We start from the raw sequence: 16,988 nt of genomic DNA, 5'->3' as shown, positions 1-16,988 counted from the left end.
GACAAGAGCCACCTACTCCTGGCCTAAAAACTTAATTTTTAATAATACAAAGGCAAAAATACTGTAAATGTGTATTCAAGTTAGCCTTCCAGAGACTAGTAGGACTCTTGCATACATTGTTAACAACCTTTTCCCTTAAAAGAAATAAATACATAAAGAAAACTGTAATTTCTGTGACCTGACACAGATTCAGTGTTTCTGATACTGGTATCCCCAACTCTGAGCAAAGTAGGCCATGTGGCTGCAGAGAGCTCTGTCCTTGGGAGTCAGGGGTTCAGCTTGGGACAGGAGCACAGCTGGGACTGAGACGTGGCCAAGGGCAGTCAGACTTCCCTACTCATTTTAGGCTTGTGCTGTACATCTTTAGATTCATTGCACTTATGCATAGGAAACAGTTATGTGTCTTTTAAGGAAGAGAAAATTTGTGATGTGGTAACTTTCTTAAAGACTATAAAAGTTAATTTTTTAGTATAAAAGAACATTCTTGGGCTGGGAAGTTGGCTCAGTGGTAGAGCTCTTGCCTTGAATACCTGAGGCCCTGGGTTCGATTCCTCAGCACCATATAAGCAAAAAGAAAAAAGCCGGAAGTGGCGCTATGACTCAAGTGGTAGAGCACTAGCCTTGAGCTGAAGATCTGAGGGACAGCGCCCAGGCCCAGAGTTCAGGCCCCACGACCGGACCCAAAAAAAAAAAAAGAAAAGAAAATTCATTCTTTATGTTCTCTACGTTTTTTTAATTCATGTTTTATGTTCTCTACATTTTCAATAGTTTGTTTGATTTTCTTGAGTTTTCTGAAGTAGTTTCACGAAAATGCTTCTCACCCTTCTTGGTAATTTGAATTATTTTTACAATAATACCAGCATTAAGCTGAAAGTCTGTATCAGTATTTGCTAGTGTGACATCTCCAGGGGGTTTGTAGATCCTCATCGGCAACGTAGGTGATGGCAAGGATGTTAAGAAAGCTTTTTCACACTTGAAAACATTGAGAGCCACTGGATTGCAGGAATGACAAGAATATTTTCCACAAATAAACTATTGAGAGGTTATCTCCAGATATAACAATTGCTTGAGTTTCTGTTAAGCTTTACATTTCTTGCTTCCCTAGTAGGAATCTGATGGTCATATATGAATTGTAGTGTTTACGTTGAATAGTGTTGTACAGAAGTTTTCACAGTCCACATCACTACTCAGTAAGGTACCTTCTGAAACCAGAAAACAACAGTTCTAGTTTGCAACTTCCATGTTTTCAAATAACAAATACTGTTAAATTATAAAGCAGGATAGCATAGGCTAAGGACAGGGCTATTTGAAGCCAGAGAGATCTGATTTTGAAATCCAGAATTCCTACTCGTTGTAGATAGCTCATTAAGATGCTTAATCTTTCTGCAAGTGTTTCCCCTCAAGAGTGAGGATAACAAGTCTTCCCTTGTAGCCTGATGTAACATCTAGCCACTGTTTGGACAGCACCTAGAACAAAGGAGGTCCCACATAAAGGTAGCTTTGACAATAATAGTGGCACTTACTATGTGCTAGCCATGTACTTGGTACTGTTATAATTCTTTTTAAAACTGAGGTGGGAAGGGTATACAAAGGGCTTAGAACATGGCATGACATATTGTAAGCCAAATATTAGCTTATTATTATTGATTATATCCATTTTACAGAAATGGGTGGGATGAAATCTGGAAGTTTGCTTCTAAGTTTGCATATGGATTTATGTACAAAATTATGTGGTAAATACTGTTATCGCTGTTTTATAGTGAGAAAACAAACACTGAGCTGTTAAATAACTTAGGTCTAAGTGATAGCTAGATATGTCAGACCTTGTGTTTGAAAAGGAGGCAATCTAGCTACAGAGTTCATGCCCTGGATCACCACACTACACATCTTGATTATGTGTGTGGTATACAACATCTTGCCTTATCCAGGTAAGCCTAGAAACATGTCTTTCAAGATATATGAGCTCAGTTGACTAAGCAGCCCTTTTCGTTTTGTTATACAGTCAAATTTCCTTCTGGACCTTGCCCTGTTAAATGGTTCACTAATGGAATCTAGCTAGATTCCTCTGGTTTGGAAAGCTATTGTTTCCATCCATGCCAGTGCTCTATCCCTCACAGTACTTTCTAAAGGCCCCAGTGTGGGCTTTACATATATGAACTAGAGAACAGCTATCATTGCCCTTTAGCTTTCTGTTGGGCAGCACGGCCTCCTCAGCCCCTGCATGACTTCCTTCACTGAAGGAGTCTTGCCATTTCTGCCATGTGCGGATGTTGAATATCTCTGACTTGAGTCACTCAACCATCACTCCAATGATACTACTGTTGTGCTGAAAGTCCAGACTGCCAGAGCAGAGTCTGTTTCCATGAAATGAGAACTACTCCCTGTGCTTTTTTAAAATGTCTGCCGTAAAGTATACAGTGGCTCACACTGTTATCCTGGCTACTTGTGATGCTGAGATCAAGAGGAACAAAGTTTGAGGAAAGCCTGGGCAAAAAGTTCATGAGAGTTCCCCACCCACCTCAATCAATAAAAATCAGACATGATAATACAAGCCTGTCACCCTGGCATAAGTAGGAGGTTCACAGTCCAGGCTGGTCCTGGCAAAAAGTGGGACCCTATTTGACAAATAATGAAAGTAAAAAGGATCGAGGAATGTCTCCAGTGGAGAGTACTTAGCAGGCACACGGCTCTGAGTTCAATATACCACCAGGAAAAAACAAAACAGAGAAAACAGATTTTGTGTTTTCTTGTAGTCATGTAAAGGCTTTTTTTAGAGTAAAAGGGGAAGGGAGTTCTCCAGCTTCTTTGACTTCATTCACCCTAGGCCTAAGTCCTTGACAGAAAGTAAGTAGACTAGGCTGGGTTAAATCTTGGTAACAACTGTCAGTATTGGAATAGGCCAAGCTCATGTGCCTGGCACTCATTCCCCTTGGGGAAAATTCAAATCTAGAGACTTTACCTGTCTTGCTGGCTGGCTGTTAAAATAATCTTTTTCCTCTATGTTTATATTTTTGCAGCCTTGATTACAGTGAACATATGCTTAGGTTTGTGATAGATTAAGTCTTAGATTGACACATTAAGACAGCTGGTGTTAGTTTCATCTATGAGTTTTGCTACTTAGGAATATTGACATTGGAGCCAGAGGGTCTGTAGAGATTTCTTACAGTATAATCTAGGACGCACTTAGTTATCAAAGGAATTCTGCTAAAAGAGGTGCTGTATATCTTTTTCCTTTTGATGCTTCTGGAGGATTAGGGATCTTGTTTACCAACCTTTTGTTTCTTTATTCTTATATTCAGTGCTTACCTATGATAGGTTTGCCAACATTCATTGAATTGAGTGGTTGCTGGCATTAAAAGCATGGAGCAGACAAGCTGCATTTGTCAGGAAGTTATTCTTCCTCATTCTGAGCATCCTACTTAACATGCCTTTCCACCAGCTGGAAGGAAGTAGTACAGTATAGAGCTCACTATTCACAAGGGTTTGTGGGATGGGGGGCGGGGGGAGAGCAACTATTCTCCTAGCAAAGGCTGTATAAGAGAGCTTTGTATTTTAATTCAACAGTATCCCCTCTTCATTAATTTCAGAACATTAAAACTTTAGAAAAGTTGTTGAAAATGAACTTTGCAACTTGTGGCAGGGACAGGAGGGAAAAACTGGGAGAAAGTGAGAGAAAGGGTGACATTGTCCTAAAGGAAATGTACTTATCACCTGACTGTATAACTGTAACCCTTCTGTACATCACCTTTACAATAATGTAATTTAAAAAACTTAAGGAAAGGATATTATTAGGCTAGAAGATACTCAGAATACAACATCTAACCTTTAACCCCTTCTCTTTGAACATAGGAAGGGAATATGCACTAGCAGACTGCTTTTCCATTACTAACCTGTTTATTCAACCTCTTACAAGAATATAGACTCATTTGGAGAGGATTCTGGAGAAAAACACCGATTGGAGATTTTTGTAATGCAAACCACCAACAACAGTGAAAGGAGCCAGCCATCTTTTCTGTCAAATGTCTGTACTATTGCCACAGGCCAGTGCTCCTGGATGGAGGATGATGGTGGGCAGGATGTAATAGGTTGCCTTGCTGAAACCTATTGTAGGAAGTTCTAGTCTGCTTCTTTAGTGAAATACTAGGTTTATGCATTATCATCTTGTAGACTTGCCAACCTTAGATTTGTTAAAGAGTACAAAAGGGGAATTCTTAAAAGGAAATACACATTAGTCAAATACTGTTTTTTGTTTTGTTTTTCAAAGCATCCCTTTCCTTGTTATACTGATCTGTGTTCACCAATTAAGGAAGAGGACATAACATCCTATTTCCCCTCCCCCAAGGTTTCCAAAGATTCTTCCTCAAATATCAAGGACACAGCATAAGAAAGAATAAACACTGGAATTTTTAGCAGAGAGTATCGAAAGAATACAAGCTTTCATAGGCTTTTGTTGGAAATAAATGGGAAATGAGAGCATACTGATTTTAAATGCCTAAGAAAACATTGGCTCCCAGAAAGTATTTGTATTAAATCTGACAGTTTCCTAATTCCTGAGAGAAGAGTATAAGGAAGAGTAGTAAAATATAGAGGTTCTGTTACAAAAGTGATTTCTTTGGTGAGTGACAGATTCTTTTTCTAAATTATCAACCAGATTCCAGTGGTGCATGTCTACTCAAGAGGCTAATATCTAAGGATCTCAATTTGAAGCCAACTCAGGCAGGAAAGTCCATGAGACTTATCTCCAATAAATCACAGGGAAGGCTGGAAGTAGAGCTTTTGCTCAAATGGTAGAGCATTAACCTTGAGCAGAAGTCCAGGAACAGCAGGCCCTGAGTTCAAGCCCCAGGACCAACACACATACTCTCTCTCTCCCTCCCTCCCTCTCTCTCTCTCCCCCCCCTCTCCCAGAGACAGTAATTTTACAGTTTATTTATTCTGTCTCTAGTAGCACAGCATTGTTTTTCTGTCACTCAGATTCTTATACATGACATGACAAGTCTAACAAAAATCACTCATTTCTGTCTGTTTGATCATTTTTCCACTTTCCTACATGGCTATTACAGAAATTTTAGTTTAAAAATCCTGACAAGTGGGCTGGGAAGGTGGCTCAGTGGTAGAGCGCTTGCCTTGCATGCTCGAGGCCCTGGGTTCGATTCCTCAGCACCACATAAGCAAAAAGAAAAAAGCCGGAAGTGGCGCTGTGGCTCAAGTGGTAGAGCGCTAGCCTTGAGCTGAAGAGCTGAGGGACAGCACCCAGGCCCAGAGTTCAGGCCCCACGACCGGACCCAAAAAAAAAAAAAATCCTGACAAGTCAGCAGATTTCAACAGCATGCTTGTTTCATTGTAGGCTAGTTTGTGTTGACCTTGAAAGAAGTGTACACCCTCACCTACATTCATCTGCTTTAAAAAAAAAAATCTTACCTCAATTGCTGATTTCTAATTTTTACTTCTTGACCCAGCCTAACTTGATGAGTAACTTGATTTTTTTCTTAAAATTCTTACTAGTTATAATCATTGCCTAATCTAATTGCCTCTGCATAGTTGTAACTTCCAACATTAAATTTTGATTATATATATATATTGCTTGTCTAAATTATCATTTCCTCATGGCAAGTCTTCTGTTACAATGTGACATTTTCTTGGCCTGTCAATGTGACTAATTTGTTTCTGTGACTTGATAAAATATATTTATTTAGTTTCATTCTTATATAAATCTGTTGACTTTTGCATCCAACTATCAACTCATTTAGACAGAAATATTAGGCTTTTTCTAGATTTGGATAGAACATTTCAGCTCTGTAATTGAGTGTTTCTTTAGTTATGCTCATTAGACAGATTTGTTGTGGTACATTACTAAATTGAATGTGGTGCTTCTTTTTTTTTTTTTATTTTGCGGGGGGTGGGGGAGTATTGGTTGTGGGGCCTGAACTCTGGGCCTTTATGCTGTCCCTGAACTCTTCAGCTCAAGGATAGCGCTCTACCACTTTGAACCACAGTGCCACTTCTGGCCTTTTATGCTTATGTGGTGCTGAGGAATTGAACCTAGGACCTCATGCATGCAAGGCAAGCACTCTGTCACTGAGCCACCTTCCCAGCCCATGTGGTGCTTCTTAATAGAGTCTTCAGCACATTTCTGAGGTACATGAGCATACCAAGGAAACACGTTAGCCAGGCTTTTACATTATTGCTTCATTTTTTTTCCTTGGGTCTATGCAAGTAAAGACATTATCTAGAAAATGTCTTTACATACTATTATTATCGTGATTTAACGTGTTTATCCTCGGGATATAGCCCCTTTGGGGATATAGCCTACTTATCTGTAGACATATCCACCTGAAAGTCTACCTTGGTGTTTTTATTATACTGATAAAAGACAAGTTTATAGAAAAAAGCACATTAGCTTTCGTGTTTTACAGTAAATGTGTCAGTAGTTTTAGTGGCTGTTAAAGTAATACAAAATATTTGTGTTAATTTTACAGGATATACTTGTGCTCCAAGGCAGTTTTATGAAATTGATATTTTAAAACTTGTAAAACTCATATTTGTGATCAGCAGTTATGCCTTTTAATAATAAAATACTCTTGGGTAAAGTTCAACAAAAATGCATCTCATTAAAGATAAACTTTTCTTCACTTAATTAGGTTCCCTTTAATCATCCTCATAGTTCCCTAGTTTATGTTAGCAGTATTTTATGCATTCACTGTTTCCTAGTTTAAATGTATGAAGTGTGACAGTACATGGAGTCTGAATCACTAGGAATGTTTTTGGTAATCTCTTGGAGTATATTTCATATTCTGTAGAGTATCACATACTTTAAATGTGTTCATACAAACCTATAAGAATGTATAGTATCAGAGAACTAAACAGCTAAAATACATATTTGTTTTTTTATTCCCTTGACTTCTCTAAAGGAAGACTTGGGTATGTAGACTCCATAGACCAGGTTACAGGTAATTGGGGGATGCAGGGGGGCGGGGGGAAGGAAAGAAGATGACAATATAAATCCTTATAGAGTTATTCAGTTTAAGATACTGACTAGTAGCTATCTTGTCTTTTTAGAAATTCTGTTTCCAGTTCTACACAAATATAGGAAACTGAATAGCTTTTGGTTCTCCTTGAAATAGTTTACATGTCCTGGGACATGTAGTTTGGGGTCCTTAGGTGCTACATGTGTCCACTATGTGAATTCTTAGATTTTGTTGATTGGAAATGATGCCAGCTACTGGCATTTGTTGCTCTGTTGCAAGGCAGAGCAGGGGAAAGGCCCTGCCCTCACAGCACTTACCTTTGCTTATTATTTAGGTCAACTAGTGAATGAGCATTGGCAATGTGACTCCATTATTCAAGGTTAATTTTGTACATAGTCTTTGTATATCATATTTCATTTCCAAAAATTTGTAATTCTTACTGAAGAGTACTGCTCATTTACGTAGTATGTCACACTCACTTCCCTGTCTGGCCTCAAATTGTGATCCTTCCACTTATACCTCCCAAGTAGCTGGAGCCACAGATGTGTACAGCACCACACCTGCCTTGTTTTTGAGATAAGGATCTCACTAACTTTGCTTCAGTCTAACCTCAAACCACTAACAACTGGTCTGCCTTCTGAGTAGCTGGGATTATAAGTGTGCACTACCACACCCAGTTTTGCGTAAGGTTATGCTGTATTACAATGAATATTTAGCACACTGGGAATAAGTAGCTAACTTCCATAAAATGACAGTAAGAAATTCTTTTCTGAAGACATGCAAAAATAGAATATTCCTGGCCAAAAAAATACCCACTATCTCTGCAGATAAGTATAAGTCAGAAATTGAAGAACAAAGGAATAAACAAATGCAGCAGTGCTATTTCCTGGACACTAGGTTGAAATGAACTATACAACTTGTTGGTGGGGATGGGAGGGAAGAACTGGGAGAGAAAGAGAGAGACAGAGACACAGAGAGAGAGGAGTGGCAAAAACAAATGTACTCTTTACCTAACTTATGTAACAATAACCCCTCTATACATCTTTATAATAAAAAATTATAAGATAGATGTAAGTGTCAAAGATGGGTTGGTATATTTAGGAACTATCATAATTCTTTGGAAACAGGGAAGTGGTTAGCATTTAAAGTACTTCCAGAAGAGAGTCTGGTTTATATGCAAGATAAAGTTTTAATAAGATGATTAGATCTAGATAAAAAACAAAATGATCCTGTAGAAGAAGAGGGGAGAAAGCTACAAGTGAGACGGTGCAGTCAACAATGGCTGGCACTGCACTGGTCAGATCAGGGAGGACCAACTGGCTTTCCTGAAAAGGGACTATTGAAGCAACTCAGCCGTTAGCAGGTGAATCCTGAAGGTCTAGAATGAGGACTAGAAACCTTATCTCAGAGTGGAAAGGGTCTTTGAGGTTCTAGGTCAAACAAAAATTCATTTTGAAGAATGTTTAGAAACAAAAAAAAAGGCAAGAAACCCCACATGCCTTAAATAAATGAAAGAAGATAAAGCCCAATTTCTAACAGTGCTTGAGTTTCTGGTATTAAGTGTTCAAGGTAGTTACCCAAAGCATGTTTTTTATTTGAAAAGCCACAAACGTGTAAGCTGTTATAGTTAAAACAGCAGGTGTGTTTTTAGGTATTAACTCTGGCAGACATAACTCCCCCCAAATAATATGTACTAATCATCTTAGACTAAAAATGCATCTTATCTCCCAGTGACATTGCAGCTGTCTGTTAGACTAACTTTGGTTAAAAAACATACTTAGGTTCTGCTGTAGTTACACTATTAATGGATAACACATGGTAAAGAAGCAATACTTTCTTCCCATAGTTGTTTCTATTTCAGAGACAAAAGAAACTGAGTTTGAAAAATATGATTCACTATACATCGCGTTGATTCTGAAATCCCAGTGGTTGTAAACTAAACAATTACTTTTATACCATAAAGAAAGAAACTGAAAAACATTACCATTTCAATTATAACATTTAAGTGGCATTCAGATTTCATATATTAAAATATGAAAAGAATCCCCATTCTAGAATTAATGGTGTATAATCATGGAAAAACTTTAAAAAACATTATATTTGCACAATAATTTAGGAACAACAAAAATTCCTCTAATAACATCTAAATTGAAATTTTAATTATAATTAAATTCAGATCAATAAAGACTTAATAACATTGAGTAGCCACTCAATTTTAAAGATAAGAAATCCTTAGGACTGCCATAGGTGCTGGTAAATGATAGTTCATTTAGTATATGTGTTAACTTCTATTATGAGCCAAACATGTTTAGATGTTTGAATACATCTAGATAAAACTGCATGTATCCCTGATGGAGCCTGTAGTTGGTAAGGAAAGGAGAAAAGGAGGGATGCTTTACAAATTGCCATGATCTCTTTGGAGGAAAAGTACAGAAAACAACTGGGTGGGTGTTCCTAATTGAGACTCAGAAGGTCTCTGAGGAGTTGAGGAAAACTTAAAGAGTCAGTATAAAATAAGTAGGCACTAAAGTAGCAGAACAAGAAACTGCCTGAGCAGAAAGAAGCCCTGAGCAGGAAAGATCCTGGAGTTCTGGGAGGGGCTGGTGTAGTGAGGTCTTGATGAGAGCAGATCACCTCAGACGTTTGGCTGTGCCAAACATTCTGAAATTATTCCAAGCCCAGAGGGAAGCTATTAGATGTTTAAAGGTAAGGTGATCCTGGTGGGTCTGTGAGGCCTGGATGAGACAGAAGCAGCTCTCTAGGAGCCTGTTGCTAGTTCAGACCACATAAGTTAGCGACTCAGCCTGGTACAGTGTGAATGGAAGATAGTTTTCTTGAACGTACTTTCAAAAGTATTAGCACAAGTCTTGATTTGCATACATTGGACTCAGCAATTCTGTTTCTGGGTATTCTCAAAAAATAATAAAGTACAAAAGTTTTACTGCTAGTATGCATATCCATATTGTTTATATCTTAGCTTTAAAATTACAGTATTTTGGGTTGGGTATGGCAGTGCATACCTGTAATCCCAGCACTTTGGAAGCTGAAACAGGATTATAAATTCAAAGCCAGGCTCAGCTGACGATCAAGGCTCTGTTTCAAATATAGTATTTTCTAACATAGGGGAAGACAAGAGGCAAGTCATGCCTCTGTCAGGCTCTTCATTGCAAATAAAAACTCTTCAGAGTTTATTTGTATCATCCAAGAAGGCCTTTGACAGTGTCTGAGTGAGGGCCAGAAACAGAGGTGCTGAAAATGCAGACCCTTCTGAAACAGATTGGGGAAGGAGAGACATGTGGATAAGAACCTTCCTCTGGGAGTTCAGGAACTTCTGGTAATAAAATGCCCTTCAGTTATACTATGACTAGTCTGGGAACCCTATCCATAACTACAGCATTGTTGCCCAGAGGGAAAGTTGCCTCTCATTCAAGAGACTTCTAAGTGAAGAGTTTGCATTCAGCTCACAAAAGTGGCTTCCTGTAAATCTAAGCTTTCCTTAAGTATTTACTGAGCAAATGTATAAGCTTACGCTAACGATCCCCTAGGGTAACTGTCTGGAAATAAAGGTCGACATTAATGTTATTAATAAACCTTCAGCTTCTCTCTATAAGTTCAACAGCACAAAACTGGGGGTTTTAGCAGCTATCATTTTGGTTGCATGTTTGTTGGAAGTATGAACCATACTGTTCTACTTGGTTTTGGAAGTTATTTTTCATATGTAGAGTACTTACTCCTCTTACTTCTCCTCTATTTTAGTCGAGAAATGGAGAATAAAGAAACTCTGAAAGGGCTGCACAAGATGGATGATCGCCCGGAGGAGAGGATGATCAGGGAGAAGCTGAAGGCCACCTGTATGCCTGCCTGGAAGCACGAGTGGTTGGAGAGGAGAAACAGGAGAGGCCCTGTGGTGAGTGGCCAGGGAGCCCACAGGACAGAGGCTGGGGGAAATGGAAACCAGCAAAATAGGCTCCTCTATACTTTTGTTTCTTCATTCGAAATGCAGCATTTTCATTTGCTTCATGTTCTGACCATTTGAAATAAGACATACTGTAAATTGTTCATTAAGCAACTTAAAATGTTATAGAAACTTTAGTTGGTAGAGGACTGGTAAATCTTTTAGCAACACTGCCCTCTAATGTCAGTATCTAAAATCCTTATCCTTTTACCTGACTTCTGTACTGCACATTCTAACTTAGAGCGTTTTCAACTTTACATAAGATGTGTTATCTCCCAAGGCTGACAGAAGGAGTCTAATTCCAGAAAATTTCCAAAAAAGCAAAAAAAAATTGACTGTGGGATTGAAGATAAATTAAAAGAAATCCTAGGTATCTAGGTTAGGCAAAGCAGGAATACTCTATCCTTTTCCCTGGTTAAACTTTAATAGTAGCATTATGATAATTGGTGCTTGATGCTTGATGTTAGGTGGCTGACACCTGTAATCCTAGCTACTCAAGAAGCTGAGATCTGAGAATTGCAGTTTGAAGCCAGCCTGGGTAGGAAAGTCCATGAAACTCTTTATCTGCAGTTAACCATCAAAAAGCCATAAGTAGAGCCATGACTCGATTAGTAGAGCATAAGCCTTGAGCAAAAAAACTCAGGGACAGCACCCAGGCCCTGAGTTCAAGCCCCAGGACTAGCACAAAAACAAAGAGAAGTATTATGCAGTGTGCTTCTACATTCCTATGAAGGAAGTTTCCTCACTAATCTGTAACAGCATGTTTGTTTATATTTGTTTTTTAAACAGAAATGGCAACACAGCAAAGGATCTAAACTAAACTCATGCCAAATGAGTTTAACATGGGCCTTAGTTAAATTTAAATTAACTGAACATAAAAGTAAACATAGAATTCTTCAGTCCAACTAACCACATTCCAAATGCTGTACCCTCAAGTGGCTAGTGACTGCCACTGGGGTGAGCGGTCCCATCTCCCAGCCTGTTAGAGATCTAGCAATGCCCGGGCTCTTTTTAAATGTCTCAAGCGCCCTTAAAGCTTTGCACATACTTCATTGAGCTGCAGTCTGTTACACATAGCCTACTCAGTGATTCTAATTTGAACCCATGGAGCTATAGAGAATAAATGGGTGTCATCTACATGGTGGACTACCTAGAGCACATGTAAGTCCTTTTCTTCCCAACTAAGCTTCTGCATTTCTTGTTCACATGTGGTATATGATGGGAACCTTCATCATTTTAATTCTTCATGGTAGAAGATGGGAAAGTCAAGGACTTAATCTTAGAGAACTTTCTATTGAAACATCTTGTAGAGGTGGCAGTTAAAGGGGTAGATGGCTACTCAGTAGGTATAAGGAACCTTTGAATAATTAAAGGTGCTGCTCTATCTCCCAACTCCTTTGAGAAATCACAACACTGTATGTACAGAGCAGCCAACATTTATCCTTTATTTCAGAAGAGCTAATACCCAGTTTTCTAAGGGCTAGTTTTTTTTCCCCACTGCCTTCTTTCCTGCATATACTTGAGTACCTTCTCAGTGAAAATAGAGCAGAAAATGAAAAGGGAAGAGATTAGAATGAGATACATAACATGTATTCCTTAAGATTAATCTGCATTTTATATTTGACAGATTTCAAACAGCCTACTTAGTGAAATAACTTTAAATTTATTTTTACTATGTTTTATGTAAGTTACATCAAAACTTCTTGAAATTTATGAAATAAATTTTCAAATGGGAAACTAAAGCTAACGTGATAATTGGGCATTGGTAGCTCATACCTGTAATCCTAGCTAGTCAGGAAGCTGAGATCTTAGAAGAGGATCACAGTTTGAAGCCAGCTTGGCCAGGAAAGTCAGTGAGATTCTATCTCCAATTAACCACAAGAACAAAAAACAAAAACAGAAGTGGAGCTATGACTCAAGTGGTAGAAGATTCACCTTAAGCAAGAAAGCTTAGGGACAGTACCCAGGCTGAGTTCAAGCCCCAGTACCAACACACACACACCATTTTATGGCTAGATACCCAGTGTGTGAGTTGTTCAGCCCCAGTACCAACACACACACACACACACACACACACACACACCATTTTATGGCTAGATACCCAGTGTGTGAGTTGTTCAGCCCCAGTACCAACACACACATACACACCCTCCTACACACACACCATTTTATGGCTAGATATCCAGTGTGTGAGTTGTTCAGCCCCAGTACCAACACACACACACACACACACACACACACACACACACACACACACACACCCTCCTACACACACCCTCCTAAAGTAATATATGAAGTATTACAAACCATTTTATGGCTATGGCCAGATACCCAGTGTGTGAGTTGTTCAGCCCCAGTACCAACACACACACACCCTCCTACACACACCTTCCTAAAGTAATATATGAAGTATTACAAACCATTTTATGGCTATGGCTAGATACCCAGTGTGTGAGTTGTTGAGAAGAGCAATAAGGAACTAGGAAAAGAGAATGTCAGGCTGGTAGAATTCAGGGGCAGGGCAGGGGTGAAGTTACGAAAGGTTAGATTTCAACCAAGTCTTAAAAGATATTGAGTTTTCCTCTTGTGAAATTGTGCTATCTGGGCAAGACTCGTGGCTATAGCACAGGAGTAGAGGGAGGAAGGCCATAAAGGTCTACTAGATTCCAACCATATTGGGGCTGAAGGTTTGCCTTATATCCACAGCTAAATTAATCTGTTAGCCCTAATAATAAAATATACACGTTTGTATGTTGAGGTAAGATAGTCATGCAAACTGCATTTCTGCTAATTAGTTTTTAATCTTCTAGCATCTTCCAACTTCATTCCATAAATCAGTAGTAGAACTTATGTGACTTTTTCAAATTTATTTACAAACTCGTGATCATTGATTTTGAATGTAAAGTGAGTTGGGAAATTTGGTAACAGGTAGTACATAAAACTTTACACAATTTAGTATAAATCCTAAAGGACTGGCATTTATGTAAGTAAAAATATTTCTTAACATTATTGACTTAAACTAATACCAAATAGAATTTGGTCTATTTTCTGATATAATGTATTAAGTTTTGTAACTCAAATCAGTGAGGTGGGAAGAGATGGGGAAGAATGATGAAAGGAGTGACACGGATCAAACTGGCATGGTGAATTGAAACCCCTTTGTTCAGCTACATAAGACTAATAAAAACAAAAAGTTTATTTTCTATGATGTCCAGTTATACTTTCATATTTTTAAATATTCAAAATATTGAATACTTTTGATTCAGGTGGTAAAACCAATCCCTATTAAAGGAGATGGATCCGAAATAAATACCTTAGCGGCTGAGTCTCAAGGAGAAGGCCGGGCCAGTGCCACTTCACCAGCCCCCAAGGGCCGACGCAGCCCATCTCCCAGCAGCTCCCCATCAGGTCGTACGGTGAAATCAGAATCTCCAGGAGTAAGGAGAAAGCGAGTTTCCCCAGTGCCTGTAAGTAAACATTTTGACAGACTCATTTATAACACAGAAATGGTTTTTCAGCCAACTTTTAGTGTGGCACTTTTCAAAGTGTGATCTAAAGACTAATGGAACGTGAGGGGAAGGACTCCTTACTGGGAGTCTACTGGATGAATAGTAGTTCTATGTTAAAACTGATAAATTGTCTGCCTCTTTCACTGTATTAGTAATTTCAGTGGTGGGTAAAGCTGCCAGTGCCTTCACCACAGTTGAGGCTGAGGATAGAATCTGTATACTTCATTATCATGTCTTGGCCTTCAAATTAATGCAAGAGTTATTTTCATTGAAGAATGCCTTTGTCAAAGAAATAGAAATTAGTTTTCTAAGTCTCAATTGTTACTAAATATGTGCTTGTTACTATTGGGTAAAGAAATGGGAACTGTGTGTAAAGTGTTTCTTCTATACCCCCAAACTCAGTAATTTATTCAAATAAAAACATTAATGCAGATATAAAAATTGCAAACTAGTTGTCATTTACATAGAACAATATTACTATTTGAAAGAATGACTAACACATGGGTATTTGATAGATATTTTCCTTAAGGTGAATTAAATAAGACTATTCCATTTGTGAAAATTTAAAAGATCTCTGTAATGTGGTAAGCCAGTATTTTCCAAATGATCAGTATGTGATAAAACAAAATTATCCAGGGGAAAAACCAGTTGTTTAAGGATACAGGTGGACCTGATGCAACAACGAGAAGTATAAGTTGTCATGTCCAAAACGAGCTTTACAATGTCGGTTGGGGGGGGGGGAAGGGGGAGGAGAAGAAGGGTTGGGATTGGGGGGGAGGGGGGAGGCTGGGAAGGGATGTGAAGGGTAAACCAAAGGAGGAGGCTGCAATGCTTGGTAAGAAATGTACGCATTATCCTGCCCATGTAATTGTAACCCCTCTATACAGTATGTTCACAAATAAAATAAAAAAAAAACAAAATTATCCATAAGATCCATTCAAAATGTAAAATATATCATCTGGATTTTAAGAAATGATGGGAAAAGATAGTGGCTTTATGAAACCTCTTTTGGGCTGGATATGATAGCTCACATCTGTAATCCCCTCAGAAGGTAGTGATCTTGAGGATGGTGGTTTCAGATTAACCCAGATTTACCAGATTAACTGGTAAAAAAATTTGATTTTATCTCAAAAAAACAAAACCAAAAACAAGCAGGGCCTGTTGGTACACATCTATAATCTATATAGTGTGTGGGAGAGGTAGGTAGGAGGATCACCAGTCCTAGCCAAAAACATGAGACTAAAGCAAAAAACAGGCTCAAGTGGTAGAATACCTGCTTACCAAGTACAAAGCCCTGAGTTAACCCCAGGACCACCAAAAAACAAAACCAAACCACAAACAGTGGGCCCACTTCTTGGTGCCTTAATAACAAAACAGATATACTCTGTATATGATTTAATATAGAAAAGTAATTCAGCTTGCAACTCAGGTTGTGTTCATGAGAGACTTGTACAGTGGTGGGAATGCATATTAAACTCCCTTTCCCAGCTTGGATAGCAAATGAGTGAATGGGAAAAGTGATTGAGACAGTGACCACATCAAGGACTTTTGGTTTTCTCAGATTTGAAATTACTAAGCACTTAAATCCTTCTTTTTTAAAGGCACAATTTTGTTACAAATATGATAGTTATTATATAACTCCTGAGTAGGAGAACTGAGCGGAGCTCAGCAGGACTTATCTGCTGCCCTTTGCATCTGCTACTGCTAATACCCAAGATATACGTCCCTTGCTTCCTTCTGTCAAAAAAAAAAAACCCACTTCAAATCAAAATAAGTAACTGGAGTTGTTTCTGTACTTAGAAATCAGACCAAGCTTCAATAAATCAACCAACCAGCCTAGTGGGTTATATTACTAAGAACTTCCATCATACATGCCCAGGGAAGGCAAATGTCTCCCTATAGACAGTTCAGTAATTTTTTTACTCAATTTAGTGTGTAGCCTATAAAAGCAAGCTATTCACTGTGCTAAATCAAAGTTCCCTGAGACTCCTCTGGTTTTGAGTGCTGCCTGATTGATTCATGAATTATTCTTTGTTCAAATATACTGTTAAGTTTCTTTTCTATAAAGTTTTCCTGTTAACAGCAGTTTCTAACCAAGATTTAGGCAGTGACTAATCTGTTTTCTGCCTCACTATATATTTGCCACTTTTGGACATTTGATATAAATGGAATCATTAATGGGTAGTCTTTTATGACTAGTTTTTTTCACTTATTTTCATGGTTCATTATTGTTACAGTATGCATGAGTACTCAATTTTCATTTGCAGATTCTGTCGATCTATCTAGCTTTCTATAAAAAAAAGCCCAATTGGGCTGTTCCTATTTTTGGTTATTATGGATAATGTTGCTGTGAATATTTGTATATAAGATTTGGGGTAGACATACATTCAATTTCTCATGGGTTCATACCTAGGTATTGAGTTACTGGGTGATACCTTAAATATTTTGAAGAATTGCTGTATTGTTTCCCAGAGCAACTGTATTCTTTACATTTACCAAAGAGTTCTGGTGGCTTCATGTTCTTTCCAATTTTATTAACTATTGAGTCCAAGTGTC

At 38.3% G+C, this 16,988-nt stretch overlaps 1 protein-coding gene across 1 annotated transcript in view; it reads left to right on the top strand.

Moving 5' to 3' along the window:
• The window catches only part of Map3k1 (mitogen-activated protein kinase kinase kinase 1, E3 ubiquitin protein ligase), a 67,667-nt gene that overhangs the window by 27,036 nt on the left and 23,643 nt on the right, over positions 1–16,988 (top strand). Inside the window, exons 4-5 of the mRNA XM_013018502.1 lie at positions 10,725–10,875; positions 14,190–14,390. Of these exons, the coding sequence (XP_012873956.1) occupies positions 10,725–10,875; positions 14,190–14,390 (352 nt within the window). The remainder of the gene's footprint in view (positions 1–10,724; positions 10,876–14,189; positions 14,391–16,988) is intronic.

Source organism: Dipodomys ordii, unplaced genomic scaffold (assembly GCF_000151885.1).
Source record: "Dipodomys ordii isolate 6190 unplaced genomic scaffold, Dord_2.0 Scaffold41, whole genome shotgun sequence".
In the NCBI taxonomy this organism is placed as follows: domain Eukaryota; kingdom Metazoa; phylum Chordata; class Mammalia; order Rodentia; family Heteromyidae; genus Dipodomys; species Dipodomys ordii.
Note: the sequence above shows the minus strand (reverse complement) of the source record. Positions and strands in the feature narration are given on the sequence as shown.